This window comes from Chiroxiphia lanceolata, chromosome 10 (assembly GCF_009829145.1).
Source record: "Chiroxiphia lanceolata isolate bChiLan1 chromosome 10, bChiLan1.pri, whole genome shotgun sequence".
Taxonomy (NCBI): domain Eukaryota; kingdom Metazoa; phylum Chordata; class Aves; order Passeriformes; family Pipridae; genus Chiroxiphia; species Chiroxiphia lanceolata.
In genome coordinates, this window is record NC_045646.1 from 25319589 (window position 1) to 25334757 (window position 15169).

Genomic DNA, 15169 nt, shown 5'->3' on the forward strand with positions numbered 1-15169 from the left:
TGCAATGCACTCCTTTCAGGGCTATCACTGAAACACGTCCAAAGTCTTCAACTGGTGCATAATGTGGCAGTTCAGCATTTCAATGAAGTGAGCACATATTATTGGGGGCACACATGGGTTTTATTGCTTTGCCACATCTACCAGTTAATGGAAGATGCAGTTCAAACCCCATTAAGTTGTAGAAATAGCTCAGTGGTCTGAAATGCTGTTGTTTGCAGAGAGTGTTTTGTTCTAGCTGTGTCCAGTTGCTATGATATGCAGTGTTGTCTGTTTGGTTAGTTCCAGAGACTTTAGAGTTGGGAAAGATATCCCAATGCACTGCTTGAGGACTGTTTCCTTGTTGAAGATGAAATTTCCTACTGAAAAACATCTGATCAAAAAGCACAGACGTCTGCAGCTTGTTTTCTATGACCCATGAATGTATAGATCTAAAAATCCTCTCTGTATTCAGGAGTTGGACTGCATTCACTAAATCCTAGCCTTTAGGTACTGAAGAATGAAAATTATACCTTTCATTGCACTTTCTACTGGTAATTCCCACCTTCTACATAAGCCTTCTGTATTCCCACGTAAGGATGCCATTTACCCCTGAGATTCCTTTACCACCAGGATTCAAATTCCTGGTGAGCTCAGACATAAGACATTTGCAGCTTTCTTTCTAAAATGCCAGGGAAGGGAAAGATGGAGGAGAAGCTGTGACTGGCATTTCTTGTACCATTCTTAATCACAGGGTAGCGAAGCCCCAGAGACCAGGCATGGCTCAGGGGAACCCTGCACACCAGTTGGAGCAGAGAGGATGGGCTCATCTGTTACTGTGGGCACTGGGACATGTGAAGATGGACTGGTGAAACCTGGAGATTTTCATGGCTTTTGATATGAGCTTTTCCTGTGCCCCATGACAAACGGCAAGAAAGTTGACCTTCTTCTTCCCACCTCCTTCAGGTCAGATCTGAGAGTCCATGGCAGGAGCAGGGGCTGCATTTGTTCTGAGGAACAAAGCAGGAGCCACCTCTGTATCCGTCACTTCTCTCACAGCTCCCAAGCGAGGCATTTTAAAGCATTCTTTACGTACAAGCTCTTGGGGTTTGCACAGTCATGTCCAGCGTAGGAGTGTTTCTCGATGATGTCTGTCTCCATGGATTCAGGGGTGACACCATGTTTGTGTATTGCCTCTCTTACACTGCCACCCCCGTGATCAAGGCAAAGATCCTGAGTCATCTTCACAAAGATTTAAAGTTTTTGGCAAACCTGTGGGCCATCTGGGAATGTGGGCAGGCAAGAGATACTGCGTAGGAAAACTCGGTCACATGGCGGTGTTTATATCTGTCACTAGAGCCAGTTCTTTTAACCATGTTAAAAGCCATTTTAATTATTGTCTAATTTTTTTTTTCTGTAAGAAATTGTAACAAACATCAAGGCTGCAGTAAAATGATTCCTTGAAACGAGCCCAGTCCTTAAAGTCACCTTACAAAAATGCAAATTCCATCTATATTCTGAAGTGCCATTCCTTTTACTGTTAGATAAACCTCTATCAAAAACCAACAGTTCCCTTTTGGAAAAAAATTGAATTGCCTTCTCTCTGAGACTCAGATGATGCTGCATCTGTGACCTGTGTCACATCCCTGCCCTGGCAGGTATTGTCGGTGCTGGCACGTGGTGTCCCACAGCAGCTGCCACTTGATACAATGCAAAGAAAGTGCCCCCAGCCCAGGAATGTCTGCTCGTGTTATGTCTTGTTCAGTGTAAAGATGCAGTCTGTTACCACTCCTGACAGTCACACAGCTCTGACTCCCTTCTCTGTTTCTACCAGAAAGCAGATCGTCAAAATTAGAATCCCTTTGCATTCCTAGCCTGCGAAGGCAGGGATATTCTTAGCAGTACCCTGTGGATTAATATTCACAACAACTTAAAAATATCAGGCCATGGATATGTTGATCTATTCTTCTAACCTAAAAAAGCTATGCCTAGCCCTGGTTTCTTACATATACTAGCTGTTAGCACAAACCTTGCCATGCCTGTTACTCAGTTTTTAATTTCAGAAATATCTAAAAGAGGCAAGTAGTTCTAACGATTGTGATGTGTTCTTGAATGACAAGTTCTGCTAAAATATCTGGTGACACAAGTAGGTGACTTGCAAGTCAGCAGAAACTTCACAAATGCAGCATTGCTTGCAACAAAAATGAAAAAAAACTAGAATCAGTTCTTTCAGGAGAGGAAGACCTAATTCACTGATGAACAGATTATAACTGAATAACGTGTTAATAAAGGGTATGGAAAACTGACAGTCTGTGGCTCTTAACTTCATGCAGACCCTAAAAAAATGTTGCTCCCTGCAACGGGAGACTTGTTAGTGGGCAAGGTCACTTCCACAATTATATAAATAGCCAAGTGGGTGGCTGATCCTCCACAGACTTGAACATGTAAGGATGTTCTTGCCTCATGCAGAGAGGAACACTCTCCCTTTTAGTTTGTGCTGCTTAGGAAGCCTTTAGAGATGACCAGAAGCAGACACACTACTGTGAGCAACAAGAGCCAGAGAAGTGTTATGTTCCCTGTGTCCCTGCGTTCAATAATGAGCTGTTCCTTAATTCTCTATCCTGGCCTTTGCTGCAGCCTCCTCTCCTCTTCCACCACCTCCAAAGGGATCTTCTCAGAGTGCCAGGGCTGGGCAGAGTCCAGCCAATCTGTCAGATTTGGCAGGGCACATGATAGAGGATTTACACAAGTTTTGTACTTCTATAAGAATTCCTCTCAGCAGCTGGAGGACAGAGGAGTTCTCTGCTGGCACAGAGTTAGAACAGTGTGTACAGAGGGTACCTGCTCTGGCCCGAAGCCTCACGTGACAGCCAAACCTGAACTGGCACAATGGCTGAGTGCTTCATCTGCTGTTTCTTACTCTATACCAGAGGACAAATTCTGGATCTCCCTATACTATGGAAGTGTGGTTCAGGGATTTTCAAATGCTTGAGGTGCAGCACAGCCCCTATAATCCTTCTCTTGAAAAGCCTGTCAAACCTTGCATGTGGAGCATGCCTTGGCTTCAGCTCTTCCTGAAGATTGCAAGATCCCTGGCTTTCTTGTGTGACCCCTGCGTAGCTGAGAGACCCCGAATACGTCAGACAGCTGCTGTAAGTGTCTCTCAGTGGAAAGGGAACAGATGTTACTCATTTCACATTTAATATCGCACTTCCTGTGAGCACTCACCTTCTCCATGCAGGTGTGTTACTGATGGCTCCTCGCTGTCACTGCTGTATCCGGGGCCACTGCCTCTAGGAGAGGGGACAGAACGCTTCTTCCAGCCAGGCCCTGGCAGGGGGTCTCTGTGTAAGCCCAGGGCCCTGAGCTGCACTGCTTGGCCTCCTGGAGCTGCAGCGAGTCAGCTACAGAGACAGCAGTGCTGCCTGAGAACGTGGCAGGTATGTCTGAGCAGACAGAGTTAAAGAGAGGTAAAAACGTTGGTCTGCTAAGAGATGTTGCAGAGGCAGAGTCACTTGGGCTGAGACTGAAGTCCTTTAAATAGGAGAGCGCTTGATTATCTAGTTGGGCATATTCAAAATTTATCTTGCTTCCAGTGACCTCATTGAGGATTTTTGCTTTACTTTTCTGATCTTCAGAGCAAATTTGCTCCCCATTTTGCTTCAAATACAGACTGCTGGATTGTAAATTTGTCTCGTAGTTATATTGGTTTGTGCTAGGAATACTGGTGTATTCTGGATTTTGAGCACTGCAGCTGCATTCATTTTGCAACAATAACTTGTTTTTGTACCGAGACATCTTATGAATGATACTGTTCATTTCATTCCCGATGTATTTGTCCTCCAGCTGCTTGTTTTCATAGCTGATTTTTAATGATGCCACCTGTGTTACACAGTGCTCTAAGAGCTGCACTATGTTAGTGCTGCTCTCTGTTGGTGTGGGGCTAATGTAGCTCTGGAAGTGTCTGAGGGTGAGAGGCTGCGGTGGTTTGTCGCAGGAAATAGAGAGAGAGTGATACACTGGCTTGTTTCTGTCCTCCCTCTCAAGGGGATCTAGGAGTGAGGTTGCAGCAGTCTTGTAGGAGTAACATGATTCTACTTCGTGATTATCATCTAATGAAGGATTTTCAGAGCTCTGGGAGCCATTCTCTCTGTTCAACTTTTCTGGCAGTGGGTTTTTAGCTCCAGATGTCTCACATCCCAATGAAACTGTCACCTTCTCGTTGTCAGTTGAAGATGTCTGCAGGTTGCCTCCGTTAGCCTGTGATTGTGGTGCATAACTTGATGATCTGGTGGTTTCCACAATCACAGGCACTGTAGAAAAATCCTTGTGGTGACTCCCTTCTCTTCCTTGGAAATCCAGATTAGATGTGTTTGGGCAGGAGTCCAGGCTGTGGTCTCTTTCAGCAATGTTTACTGAAGAGGCCTGGGCTGTGTATTTGCTTTCATCCAAAGACACACATACATTAAATGCATTAGAATCTTCCTTGCTTGGTTTCTCCTGCTGAGCTTCTGTGCTCAGTTCCTGCTCTGGACTGGGCAGGACTGATGAATCATTGGAATTTTCTGGCTGTGATTGAGGACTCTGAAGAGAGTCAGGGGAAGAAATGAGTCCTGAGTGTTTTCGCAGCCAGTTTATAATCCCCATAGTCAGTGAGAGCTCAGTATCACAGAGCTTTAGCAAGCATTCTTTGCCTTTCCACGAGCTGTGGAAAAACCCCTGGCTGATAATGTCTAGAGTTGGTTGGGAAGCCATGTTCTCCTCAGCTCCAACGTGAAAGCTGTAAATGGACAGAGGGATCTCAATGGCTTGCTCTGAAACAGTTTCTGATGTGCACAAGTCATCATCAAGGACTGGGTTTGTTTTGACTTCATTTGGGTCATAGAATAGCTCATAAAGAGCATCTCCACTGTAGCTGTCTCTTGGGAATCTACCTGGGACACCAGGGGTCTGAGCTTCCTTCAGTTCATCGTCTGGTCCAGGAGAGAAGGAATCATAGTATCCCTCATCGCTTGTGGATGTGGATTCCTGGTTTTCACTTTTCGGTGTTTCTGTTTCTGTGGAGCTGTCTTTGGAATTGTCTCCTTCTTTATCAGGTGACACCTGGGGGCTTGTCACCAATATGGCAGCCTGACTTTTAATCTTTTCTGTGTCAGAACCAGGTATCTTCAGCAGCTTCTTTTCAAAGAGAGCACTCTGATGTAGCCGTACTGATTTGTTGATGTTGTCCCAAAACTTTGCAAATTCCACAGTCTCATTCTGGCCAGGAGAGGCCAGCTGCTCCACCCCTCCTTGGAAAGAGCCCATGACAGGGCTATCTTTGTGCTTGCTTCGCCTCAGCAGAAGGTCTTTGCTGTTCTCCAGCTCCAGGTGAGCAGAGCTCTCATCAGCAAAGATTTCCCCACAGCCGGTGAGGGAGTCAAAGCTCTTCAGGGAGGCAACATCTTCACACAGGGCATTGCAGCAGTCATAGGAGGAGTCAGACTGCAGTTCACTGTCTGAGCAGTCCTGTGACAAACAATCAGCTGCAAATGTTTCTGCAGTTTTGAAAAGATACTTTGCAAGACGCCCAGGCAACTCACTCTTGCAACCCGGAGAGGACAGGTTCTTGTCCTTCTCAACCAGAAATGTGAGGCTATCTGGCTTATTTTTTCTTATATGAAATATATCTCTGAACCCTTTCTTAGATCTCTTGAGGGAAATCCTCTTCCTGGGAATGGTTTTTGCGACAGCTGGTACAAAAGGCATCTGTGGCACAAAGTTCCTATAATCAATCATCTGACTGCTACAGGCAGACTGGCTGGGGCTGACCACACACTCCTTCTTACTGCTGGAGCTGGACATCCCTGAAAAGCTGATGCTGTTGACAAGTCTGCCCTTACCCTTTCCAGAAAACCCCTCCTCACACGCCCTGCTGCTGGGGCTGCAGTGCCCTGCTTTGTCTGCCTCAGCAACGCACTCATGGGTTTTACTCTTTCTTACAAGTTTGTAGGAGGACCCAGATGATTTTTCCAGGCTGTGGTCACCAGCTCCATTCTTTGTTGCTCTGGTAGAAAATCTGTAGCTCTTGTGTGTGGCCAAACATGCCAGCTGGACTTCGGCCACACTTTGGTTTCCCTCTAGAGCTGCCTTTTTGTCTTTCCCCATCTCATCTTTGTTGGTAGGAGCTGTATGCACTGGTGGCGCTTTCTCATGTTGCACACTGGATTTTATGAAGGTCTTTCCTCTCTTGAGCTCCATGCTGCTTCCTCACATCTGTTTCTGGAAGGAAAACAGCAGAACACAACTACTGTGAGGTTGGTGGCTAGCACTTGTAAATTTGGAAAACAACTGGAGAACAAAGGGAGGGATATGAAGCATTATGGAATTGGGTTTGTCTGTCACTGGACATTTCCATCACTGACTCCTGGTACTGCATGACAAACAGACTGAGTGAAGCTGAAGGTGTGCTGGCTGGAAGATCCAGCAAGGAGAAGACAGTACACATTATGGACTGGTAGCTGAGGGTCAGAGAGCAGTTTGTATGTTAGAAATAAGGGGGATTGGACTGAGGATTATGACTTCAGTATGGCTTTTAACAAGATAGAGGTCCTGTTCTGAAAGTAGAAGAGGCATCAGTGAAAAACAATTCCTGAGAAACTTTACCATGCAAGTGTGTGCATCAGGGAGGCAGCAGCTCATAAATCTGTGTTTGAGGAGGACAGAGAGCTCAATGTGCAAAATCTCCTGAGAAAATGGATCAAACATTTGACACATGATGCTCATTTTATAATAAAATAATCCTTACCTGTGAATAGAAAATCCCTAAACCTTGGTACTACCCTGGAAACGAGCTGAAACTGAATTACTGGGTTTGCTACGCTTCCTCCTGAACATAATGGAACATTTTCTGCACTACTACTTTTATTGTCAAAAGTCAAAAATGCCATACTGAAAAATCACTGTTAATTATGACAGAAGAGTCATCTCTGGTTCACAAAGAACAGTGTAGCACACAGAGGCACTGGCACGTTCAGTCTGCACTGTGCATTGATTAGCTATTTCTAAAAATACTCTAGTACCTGTATCAATGGCAGTTTCAGGCTCTACCCGTATGGTTTGGTTTTGAACCTGTTTTATGTTTTCATAAATCTATTTAGTCATTCTTTATTTTAGCCACGTTGCTTTCAGCTTTCCAGCAGTTATTTCATAGACAGTCCTGATCCTTTTCTGCTTTGTATCAACTTGAATATTGAGTAAGTCAACGGAGTTACATAAAGGTAGGTCAGGGAAGAAGCAAACACTTCCTAAAAGCTGTTAGAAAGAACAGATTTTTACTGAATGAGAAGCAGGACAGTAACTCCAAGCCCTGTTCTTGAAAGAACATGCTTGGATCTTTCCTTAGTGAAATCTCAGCTAATGATTTATCTTGTTTTGAATTGTTTAGACATAACTAAACAATTGGAGACACTGAATGGGAAATTTTAAATTCAGCACAAAGCCAAGCCTTTGTACTCCTAAGTACAACTTAAAGCGGTCTTCAGTCTACCTGGAACTACAACAGCTGTCTGTAGCCTCCAGAGGCTTTCCAGTTGCCAGGGCTTGCTGGGAATGTCCACACTCTGACCAGCACCTCATAAGATGCAGATCTGAGAATTGTCACCCACAGCTCTGCTCCAGCAGGCAGATCAGTGACAGCCCATTGCTCACAGAAGCTGCAAACTAGCAGGTGATTAGCAATATTTACAACTAAATGTAGATCAGTGATAAAAGGCAGAAAACTTAAGGGTAGAGTGTGAATATTTGACATGCTCTGGAAAACATGGTGGGTGGTGATAGATGGGTGTCTGTCAGTATGATTGAGATGCTGGCACATTTATTTGCGCTTGGGGCTGTGTGTGAGTGTTGCAGAGCATTCTTAATGGAAGCCAGTAAACATTTTACTACACCATCAGGTATTTGGAGTTCACTGATGCTGCAGGAAACTTGTTTTGCATATTTAGAAATAGGTCACTGGGACAGGATTACGCTCCTTCTGAAAAGCAAAGTGTGATTGACAAGAGATTCAGTGTGTAGAACTCCAGCAGAGTCATGAAAACAATCAGAGACGGCTGATGCAAGACCGGTTATTAATATCCCAAAAATGAAGTGCCTGACATCTCAGTCCTTTGCAAGTATAGAAGTAGGTACTTTGTCCCTGTGGGAAGCTCCTGGTGCTGCTGAGAAGCTCCTTAGAGGTCTGTGACATGGCAAATGCCAGCCTTATAACAATGTTATGTAGAACTCCTTGAAGTCCTGCAGCTGTTTCTGCCCATTCTGAGTATTAAGCAAGGGTCACTTTTGTAGGATATTGCATACTTAGGAACTTTATCTGTAGATGCATTAAAAAGGCTTTTAGAGGTGGATTTATTTATTGTCAACTATGACATTTAGTAAAGCTAAGAATTCAGGATATTATTAGATAATCTTTGTAATAAAGTAATGTTTGATCTGAATTGTATCTCCCTTATAAGAAACACAGTGGATAACCAGTCTGACAACTGGATCTAGACACTTTAGGGCTTGTTCTTCTTTTTTTTTTTTTTTAATAGATTAGATGAATAGTTTTAGCATGAAAGCCCAAATGGCCTGAATAACATCTATACTGAGAATATATGTAGTATAATAATGTAAGATACGCTGATGGTAGCCTGTGCTACCTTTTCAGTTTCCTCTGATGAGGGAAAAAGGCATTAGATGTCATTTAGATTTTGTGGGATTTTTGTTTGGTTTGGGTTTTTTAATATCTACTATATATTTAACCACTAACTTTGTATTCTGATTATTTCATGTCTCTGTTTAATCCCATATATTCTTTTCCCTAATATTCCCACAGGATTCATGCCAGACTTAGTATCTAGTTCATTGTGTCATCCTGCTTATTCTGTTTTAAGACTGTCTCATCTTCGAGAATCTTCCACATTAAAAATGTTATTATGAATGAACACCAACAAAAGGAAGACCCCCTCAGTCAATTCTTTGAGGGCTCTTCAGGACAGACCACCAGAGTCTGCAGACTTTTTAAAACATTTGTAACTTCCCATACGATGCGTTCCTCTTCATCCTCATATGACATAAATTATCAATGAGCTTCTTCCCAAATACAGAACAAATATTTATGTGATGTTGCTCTCTTTCTATATCTTAGATATAGACATATATATGTATATAATCTGTATTTTAGCCCTTTTTATTGTAATGGACTACACCATGATATCTATTTTTTGTCTTTGCAGGGACACAAGTTATATCTCTAACCCCAGAAGCTGTACCAGTGAAGTCACAAACAGATTAAAGTGCTGTAAGGGAAAGTTACCCTCCAGTACTTATGTAAAGCTAATCAAAATTCCATGAAAAATTATTCTAGGCATCTAAAAAATGGTACATTTTCTCTTGGATTTCTTGACCCTTACACTCAGCTACACTATTGCCTGTCTGTTCCTTTTTAATTATTCTCCCCTTGGACTTAACTTGCAGTATATCTGTTCTTCCACAGGGATAAAAGACATATGAGGGACTGATTTCCACCTTTGTAAAGGAAATACAATTTGCAATTAAAACCACTGTGAAAAACAGAAACCTGTGGAAACCAGCAGTCTACTGAGACTACGTTATACTGTTTTGAACAGACTCTGGATGTTTTCTTTGGTAATGAAACTTGACCTCTTTTTTAGTATCTGTGAAATTACTTGTCCAAAATACATGGGTTTAAATAGAGGACATCGTTGAATCTTGTTCTGGGCTACAGTTTAGTTGTCATTTACAACAATGTTAGGTGCAGCAGCATTGAGACTTCCCATCCACAGTAAACAGTACTTTTATCTGTCTTGATCATACCAGCTTCTCACTTTTAGGATTTCACAGGTGTCTAAGCAGGCAATTAGATCTTGATTTTGGGTTTATACTATAATGGAAATAAGGTTTTGTTTTAAATTTGGATAATATTGCTCATAAAACACAGAGATACTTCATGTTCAAACATAGACCATCTGCGCAGGGTGTGTGACAGCCTTTTCATAAACTCTGAAGGTTTTACTGTATCTGTGATTCATCCGGAAGTAAATTAAAGTTTTAGAATGGAAAGATGAACACATTCCTGTGGGCTGAGGAAACTTGGTTTTAGGACAGTCAAAGCGATTGCTTATGGTTCTGGGTTATGAGGACCTGAACAAGACTGAATTAGGTGACTGTTCTGATTAATAAGAGCCATATTCAGATGGCCTAAATTCTTCCTAAGTCCAGGTCAACAGGCAAGGGCCAAAGAGGAGTGCAATGGAACCAGATATTCCTTAGGAAAATGGGTGGAAGCAGGATTCAAACTGTCCAAATATTGCCTCTGTCATGTGGGTCAAAGAGAGGGGTCCCATTTGCCTCTGTCCATGGTCCCTGCAGCTTTTTGCCAGGCTCAATTGTTTACAAGTTTCCTTCTGTGCTGGAATGGGGGAAGCCTTGCTTTGGGTTTTGAGCTGGTGTCAAAATTGATATCTTATATCTTACTAGCTGGAAAATTTTGTTTAGGTTATCTTCTAAGAAAAGGTAGAATATCAGTCCTCTTGCATGTAGCACTAGGAAGATCATCCAATTGGGAAAGTAGAAGTATCTGCTTCAGTGTGATTGCATGGATAGAAACAATAGTGTTTCAAAGAGAAAATTTAGATGAACTCTCTGACTTCGGCTGGTTTGGCTCAAAAATAATTTTGCTTAAGTAGCAAAAAATATAATTAAGGTTCATTTATTCCAAAATCTTATCAAGTGTCTGTCTCGGATACTCTTGTTCGTTTGATGTGCAATTTATATGCAGCTGTCTCTATTGGAGATAGAAATAAGTAAAATTCAGAATACAGTGTTTTTGCAGGGGAGATAGGAGTGCTCTTTCTTTACATTTAGATCAAGCAGGTGGTGGAGTTGGTGCCTTGCTGTCTCTTGTGAAGCAGAATTCTGCATCACTTAGCATCTGAATTTCACCTCCCTCCAAGCATGTTCCTTTCATTAAATGAAAGAGTTTATAAACTTCGAATACTCTTTTAGGCTTTTTAATTTAAAAAGAAGGAAAACCTCTCTTTGGATTGTTTTTATATTTCAGGATACAAGTTTGGAGTGAGTCCAAAATCCCTTTTCCACAAGTGGCTTCATATCAATCAGACTTAAGATGCTGAGTATCAGAGATACCTTTGGAAATGTTACCCTGCTTTCCCTTCAGAAGCAACAGCATAATTAAATTTCCTGAAAACATTTATCTGATTTGGGCATTTGGACACGAATTATGCTTAAAATTAATGCATTTTAAGATGAAAAGTTTTTTTAAAATATTTCTTGAGTAATTGTGTGATGGGAAAGGCAAAAAGAATGGAGTATTCTGGGAGGCTCTCCCCTCCTATGCCCAGTTAACATTGGGAGGATTTTTGCTGTGCACCAGTTTTAAGTCCTAAAATGCAAAACCAATCAAGCTTGAGGTGGTGAAAGCCACAGCTACTTTCAAAGTCAGTGGACAATACTAATTTTTAATGCTTAGGATCTAATCAGCAATGCATAAAGAACAGCTGGTGCTCCCAGTAAAGTGGGGGGGGGGGGATTTTTTTTAATAAAGACTGTTTATTTGCAGTCAAAAACATTAACTCTCTATTTCAGAAGATAAAAGTTAATAGTGGAAATACTTGCTAATAATAATGAACATATATTCCATTCTGTTAATTTGCTTTTTAATTGCAAAGCAGAAAAAATGCCTTCTTGCTCAAGGGTAGTGATACCCTCCCTGCAGTTATTGTAACGCTGTTTTCTAGTAAGCAAATAAATGTAACTGTTCTTCTGGCAAAAACCGAAGAGGATTTTAAAGCAGGGCTCATCTTTTCCCTTAAACTGATTACTCTGCCACTATCTCATCTCCATTATAAAGCAAAAAAAAGAGGGTGGGAAGGATGGAGGATGTAATCAGGGACAGTCATCATTCAGGAAACAGCAGAATGTTTATTTTTGAAGGCGGCTGTGTGACACACAAACCTGCATTGAGATCATGCCTCTCCTCAGGAGGAGTACTCTCGTCATCCTTAGTGCCTGTATCTTATCATTCCCCTTAACCATTTGTCTCTCTTGGCTAACCCAGGATGCCTATTTCCCTGCATATACATTTAGGTCAGGCAATGGCTTTCCATGAAGAACCAGCAAAAAGCACATTGGTGGGGTTTTTTCTTCAACCTTAGTTCTGATGAGCACACAAAGTAAAATCCTACACTCCCTCAGCAGAATACTAGAAAGATGTGTCGTTAAATGCTTAATCTTATTAGCAATGTGCTATAGGGGAGTCTGAACCTTCCTTTAAGCCCTGACAACTGTTTTGTGGAGCTCAGGATTTTTCATAGTAAAATTAACCATGTTTCTCCTCTCAGCACACTGTCCTGCTGTGTGCTGACAGAAGGGATCCCTGGGGGCACAGCAGCACCCACTGCTCCCCCCAGCCCCATGTGGGGCACCCAGTGCTCCCCCCAGTCCTGCCCATGTGGGACACCCAACTGCTCCCCTCAGCCCCATGGGGTGTACAGAATGACAGAAGGAGGCTGAGACCATGACAAAAGGAGGCTCCTTCTCTGACAAAACCTCTGCACCTCTCATTCAGTTTTCTTCTCTACCTGAGACTGAAAGAAATGTAACTGCTTAAATTATGCCATGAAAAAGGGCAGCATCAACTCCTGCACAGGGAGCTGTCAAATCATCACTGTATTGCTGGGAGAAAGCAGCAGAGCAAAAATTTCCACTGGGTACTTGAGAAGGAAACAGGGCATTTTTTCTTGCCCTGGCCAGCAGCCTGTTGGTACCAGACAGCAAAGTGTTAATGCTGACAGCTTTAGCTGTCCTCTATAATTTATTGCTTTAAAAGGACATAGAATGCGCATTCATATAAACACAGGCACACACTTGTCAAACATATGGAAAAAGAAGTAAAAAGCAATGCTTCAAAAACAAGCAGTCATCCCAAAATCACAGTCCCTCAGAGTGGCTGTGAGTGTCAGAGCAAAGAAAATGCCATTGCACCAGAGCTAACAATAAGAGAGATCACGAAATTCCTACTCACCATGTTTTATCACTGAACAGAAATCCTCTGTCTCCTTGCTTCTGAGGCTGGTCTTTATCCAGAGGCTCCTGTGATGCTTTTCATATTCTGAGGGGCTGGACCACTGCTGCTCTCCAGTGTTACTCTCCACCCCCTGTCTTTTCCTCCTCCTTCTTCCTTCATCCCCACCCCCTCATTCCTCCTGCTTGTAGCTTTTTTGTACCTTATATAGATTCTAAGCTTCCACATGTAGCTTGATATAGGAAAGATGCTTATTTCAGCTGTCTGCTGGAATAAGGGAAATGCTTCCACTGCTTTAGGAATAAAAGCCCAGAAGGTAAGCTCAGGAGTCCTGAGCCAGCATTTTGGTTCCCCTCTGTATGACTGCTTATTAAACAGGGAGGAACACATCCAGATTAATTTCATTTCTCTTGTTCTGTTTTGTTTCTGACTAGGATTCAGGAAAAGTGAACCTAATGTGTTGTAGTTTAGTGAGAAGCTTCACTTGCAGTGTGTGCAGATTATTGGACTGTGCCACCCTTTGTACAGTTTCTGTTAATGCTGAAGCTGGAGGGGATTTAGTGTGGGAGCAAAGTGGTGTAAAGGGAAAGAGTGAATATTTCTGCTGCCCAAAGCTGGAGTGCCTAGTGTGATCCTCATACTGCCTACCACAAACCCCATTTATCAAATTCTCCTTAAGGTCAGCCCAGCTTCTGCTTCAGTGTGCAGTGAAGGGAACATCTGATATTACAATCTGATATTACATCATTCTTTGTTATATCTTTGTATATATATCTCTTCTGTCCCCACATCACAGCAGAAAGAGACAAAAGCCTTAACCTGCTACCTGTTCTCATCTTCCTTTTCACCGTGTACCTGAACTGAACCTTGGAGACGGGGGAGGGAAAGAGCTTGAACTTTTGTGCTGCCTAAGCTTCTGAAGCTGAAAAATCAGTCTGTTAACTTAAAAGCAGGCAGAACAGAGTGCTCCTGCTCTGAGTGTCAGCCAGTAAGCCACTCAGGTGCCCCTGATGGTAGAAACTGGAAAATTGCATATTGGACAAACACTCCTGGGTTCAGTCCAACCTGCAACAAGTAGAAAGCCTATGTGTGACCTCACCAAAAGACTGGTGGGAGGAAAGAACAAGCTGTGAGTGAATCCTACTAGCTATGGCAAGTAGATTAAAAACAATCATGAGAGGAAATACATTAATTAGAAATAGATTTGATGTTTTTTATTCTGCATGAGATATTTGTATTAATATAGGAGAAAGCCTTTCTTCATGATGGGTATATGAAGCCACCAAGTTTCAGGTAGTACATCCTTGCTCTGCAGTGATGGTGCTTTTGAGAGCCCCCACTTTGTGTGCTCTGTTTTGGAATGAGGGAGTCTATAAAACGTTGCAGCCCTTCTTTGTTCAAAGTAAAATCAAGGCTTGTTAGAAATGGTGATGAACGTGAGAGTCACTGTTGTCACCTGTGCCCCAGGTGGCCAAGAAAGCCAATGGCACCTGGCCTGTATCAGCAGTAGTGTGGCCAGCAGGACCAGGGCAGTGACTGTCCCCTTGTACTCAGCGCTGGTGAGGCCACACCTCGAGTGCTGGGTTCAGTTTTGGGTCCCTCACTGCAGAAAAGACATTAAGGTGCTGGAGCAGGTCCAGAGAAGGACAGCTGAGATGGTAAAGGGTCTGGAGCACAAGTCTGATGAAGAGCAGCTGGGGGAGCTGGGAGTGTTTAGTCTGGAGAAAAGGAAGCTCAGGGGAGACCTTATCACTCTACAACTATCTGACAGAAGATTGTAGTGGGGTGGGAGGGTTGGGCTGTTCTCCCAAGTAACTAGTGACAGTATTGGAAATGGCCTCAAGTTCTGCCAGGGGAGGTTTAAATTAGATATTAGGAAAAATTTCTTCACCAAATAACATTTGTCACCAAAAGCAGCTTCTGTGATGAGAGAACTTGAGGTTTTAGGATGTTTACTTCAGGATGCCCATATGGACAGGCAATTCCATCTTTAGAGCCTGTTATTTTGCTTCATCAGGGAAGTGGCCTGAATCCATTGGCCATCCATAGCCATAGATATCTATAGTTATCCTTGGCCATATCAATCCATAGCCATAGCCTGCATTGACC

General features: G+C 42.7%; 1 protein-coding gene across 1 annotated transcript in view; it reads right to left on the bottom strand.

Annotated features, from left to right (window-relative positions):
• AMER3 (APC membrane recruitment protein 3) overlaps nt 1-13193 on the bottom strand; it is a 39740-nt gene extending 26547 nt beyond the window's left edge. Inside the window, exons 1-2 of the mRNA XM_032697390.1 lie at nt 13061-13193; nt 3205-6237 (exon numbers count right to left, since the gene is read on the bottom strand). Coding sequence (XP_032553281.1) covers nt 3223-6216 — 2994 coding nt within the window. The 5' untranslated portion in view covers nt 6217-6237; nt 13061-13193 and the 3' untranslated portion in view covers nt 3205-3222. The remainder of the gene's footprint in view (nt 1-3204; nt 6238-13060) is intronic.
• Between the last annotated feature and the right edge of the window lie 1976 nt (nt 13194-15169).